The sequence below is a fragment of the Agrilus planipennis genome, unplaced genomic scaffold (assembly GCF_000699045.2).
Source record: "Agrilus planipennis isolate EAB-ADULT unplaced genomic scaffold, Apla_2.0 scaffold2275, whole genome shotgun sequence".
Lineage (NCBI taxonomy): Eukaryota > Metazoa > Arthropoda > Insecta > Coleoptera > Buprestidae > Agrilus > Agrilus planipennis.
This window is the reverse complement of record NW_020440927.1, coordinates 1-3,548: the sequence shown is the minus strand read 5'-3', so window position 1 is coordinate 3,548 and position 3,548 is coordinate 1. Positions and strand designations below refer to the sequence as shown.

Here is a 3,548-nt window from a genome sequence, read left to right as displayed (position 1 = left end):
ATAATTGTGAATTTGTTTCGATATCTCTTCATTTGAGTTAATCAATTACTAATTAAATTTAAATTTATGCATATGTGTTTGGTTTTTTTCAGATTAATCTAAATGTTTATGTATTTGAAATGTAGTTGCACACACATAACATTTATACTTCTAAAAGTCTAATCGTGAGTGGTATTAAATGTTGAAATAATTGTATGACATACTTCTGCAAAGTCAACATGTTTTGATTTATGCGATGGTTTTTGCTACTTCAGTAGGTATATAATGTTACATAAGAAATTCTTTAACAGATAAACTTTTTTGTCTGGCTACGAATACGTACAGTACGTAAGACTGGTTTATAAATATAAATAAAAGAAATGTAACTAACAATTTAATGTACCTAGTACCACAATTTTTAAACTTATAAATACAGAGCGATTCATTTACGAATATGGTTTAGATAACACATTCGCTATGGCAATGGATTAGTGACAGCAGGATGTTATGTAATACCCCTCTATCTATTTACACAGCTATGTAGGGAGGAATTTGTTGATTGTTCTCTAGACATTAAAGAATCAAAATCAGAGGAAGTTGTGCGATAAATTTTTGCACCTACGCTGACTAATCGTTGAGAACAATCAAAAACAATGAATTTGTCATTCCGCTGACGTCATGTATGAAAACGAAATCCCTCGCTTGCGTTTTATTCTGAAAAAAAGTTTGATCGTTTAAAGGATGATGACGATGACTCATCTTGAGAGCGGACGAATTTATCATCAGCACTTGCAGACACGATCACAGCTTCGTCGGGCACAAGGCTCAACAAACTAGAGAGAAGATTGAATCCTTGACATCATGACCCACGCAGGGGAGAAAGTTTTTTAAGAAAAGGGCTAATATTTATTTAACAATCTTGTACGTTTACATACGAACGTTTTGTACCCATTATGAATTTTAATGATTTCGTGTTTTGACTTCAAATAACTTTATTACTAATTGTGCTGTTTGTAAGAAAAACTAAACTTCTTTACCTCTGTTTTTTCCAAGCGGGTTCGAATGCAGAAAATTTTACACTAACACTTGGACAAACTACATTTTATTGTTTACAAGAAAAATAATTTGCGAAAAATGAGCAGCAAAATAGGACAAATTATGTGGATAATTTATAATGACCTAATATCACTTTTGATGATGACGAAATGGTGCAAAGGAAATGTTTAAAAACTATTCTCGTACCTTATTATCGAATCAAATTCAATTGAGGACGTGTATTGAAATGATTAGTATTTTTTGTAAATAAATTACGCGCATGCCCTTAAAATAATACTTTTAATATCGTTCCAACAGCATTTTAAATAGAAAATAAATAACAAAATCTAAAAGTCTAAATAAAACTGTTTACACTATTTTTGTTTATTACAGGTATGGAAGCGCTAGAGACATCGATCAATTATTGGGAAGATGCTTTGGCCGCGTATCGTTCTCAAGAAACGAGTGGTGATGGTGCTTTGGCCGTTCTAGGCCCTGAAGAGACTGCTTTTTGTAAAGATCTCCAACAACTTTTAGAGAGCGCTCTCGAACTGCAAGAGAAATCGGAATTGCTGTTTTTAGACGAAAGGTCCGTTTTGTTCAAAGCCGGAAGCGGTACGCATCCATCGGATCCCGGAGTCGAAACCGAANCGAAAAAATGTTGATATTCCTCAGCGAACATGGAAATTGGAGGATCCTAGAAGAGGAACTTAGCGCCAAGGGCGTAAAAGCTTTAACGTTTTACGACGTCGTTTTGGATTACATCCTCATGGACGCCTTCGAGGACCTGGAGGCGCCTCCGTCGTCCGTCACGGCGGTAGTACAAAACCGATGGCTATCGAACGGTTTCAAAGAGACCGCTCTCACTACCGCCGTATGGTCCGTTCTGAAAGCCAAACGGCGAATGTTAAAATTCCCTAATGGTTTCATGGCTCATTTTTATACATTGTCGGAACAATTGTCGCCCTTGTTCGCATGGGGTTTCCTAGGTCCAGACGAAAACCTGAAAGACATCTGTATGTACTTCAAGGAACAAGTTTTAGGCTTTCTGTCGGATATTTTCAATTTTCAAAAGTGTAAATTCACAACAGAAGAAGAACTGGCTTCGGACGTCTTAATACATGTTAAAAAAAGGGCAGAAAATGTTTGTCGGAGATTTTATGTGCAAGCTTAGGAAACATTATTAAGTGAAGAAAAACGAAAGTATTGACAGGTAAAAAAAAACAGTTCATTTTCTTACAATTAAAGAAAAATTACGAGTTACGAATATTAGTTTTTGCGAATTTTCTTTTGCCAAACGATTGCTTATTATGTGCTCATTTAGAATCAATAATTAAAAGGTGATAAATATTAGTTTTTACTCATTTCTTCTTCTCAATATTACGCATATGTTGAACTTTAAGTTAAGTTGCCTTGGTTTGAAGTTTACAAATTTTTCCAACCATTTTTCATTTTAAAGTCACTTGTATTATTATGAGTGAGACTCAGGTATATTCAGTAACGCTCGTTGGGTTGCCTAAGCACTATACCTTTGCTTTTTATTATAAATCATTAATTACTTTATTGAGCTTTATTAAACAATTCGAGAACAATTTTCTGATGCCAATCGACCTTATTAAAATTTTTTGCGAAATTTGATAACGCAAATTACAGTTTTATTTAAATTAAATTTAAATTTTTGATTTAAATTAAGCAATTGCTCGACAACAGAAAAAATGTGAAAACTAATATTCATAACTATCACTTCCTGCGGTCGCAATATACGTGTGTACTGCAGTTATTGTTTTTTTACGGCTATTACAGTCAAGTTCCAGATGCTACTATTGTTAAAATTGGGTATTGATTTAAATGCGCATATTTATCGTAGGTATAATATAAAGTGATAGTATTTTACGAATGACGTAACAGCGTGAAGCAACTTTAATTATTATATTAACAAATACATATTTATTTATCGTGTTCTTCTCAATTAGAGCATTCCAGTTATTTTCAATGCGTATTAATTTCATACGCATGCACCACCTCAACTTTTTAAATCGTTAAAAAAAAGTTCAGAAAAATCATTACGTTTATTAGATGTTCTTTTAAATACATAAAGTATATAAGTTATGCGTATACGTAGCAGTCAATCAACGTATTTTTGTTGTTTTTGTAGACTTTTTAGGCGACTATTTAAGATGTATAAATGTTATACAGTACGAATGTGCATATTAAAGTATACTATATATATTATTATTATTATTATTGTAGTACTAGTGGAAACATATTTTCATTTGTTTTTAAATTTAGTTTAAATTTTATTTGTTTTGTTCTGTGTTAATAGCGTAAATCTGGATCCTTTGTGCAAATATGTAGTTTAAAAACGCGCCATTTTTATGCACCTCCCCTTCTATAGAGTGAACCAAGAATATCTGTTCTATGATTTTAACGTATTAGACGTAAATATTTTATATATAAGTGGACTGTCATTCAAAGTGGCTGTCACCTGATATAAACATTATTTATTAAAATGGCGAGTTCTTCAAGGTAAATTG

At 32.6% G+C, this 3,548-nt stretch overlaps 1 protein-coding gene across 1 annotated transcript; it reads left to right on the top strand.

Annotated features, from left to right (window-relative positions):
- Positions 1 to 230: 230 nt before the first annotated feature.
- Positions 231 to 3,245, top strand: LOC112906188 (mitoguardin-like). Its single transcript, XM_025979962.1, is given in 3 exon segments — positions 231 to 900; positions 1,408 to 1,662; positions 1,665 to 3,245. Coding segments are annotated over 2 exon segments (777 nt in total). The 5' UTR covers positions 231 to 900; positions 1,408 to 1,409; the 3' UTR covers positions 2,189 to 3,245.
- Positions 3,246 to 3,548: the final 303 nt, after the last annotated feature.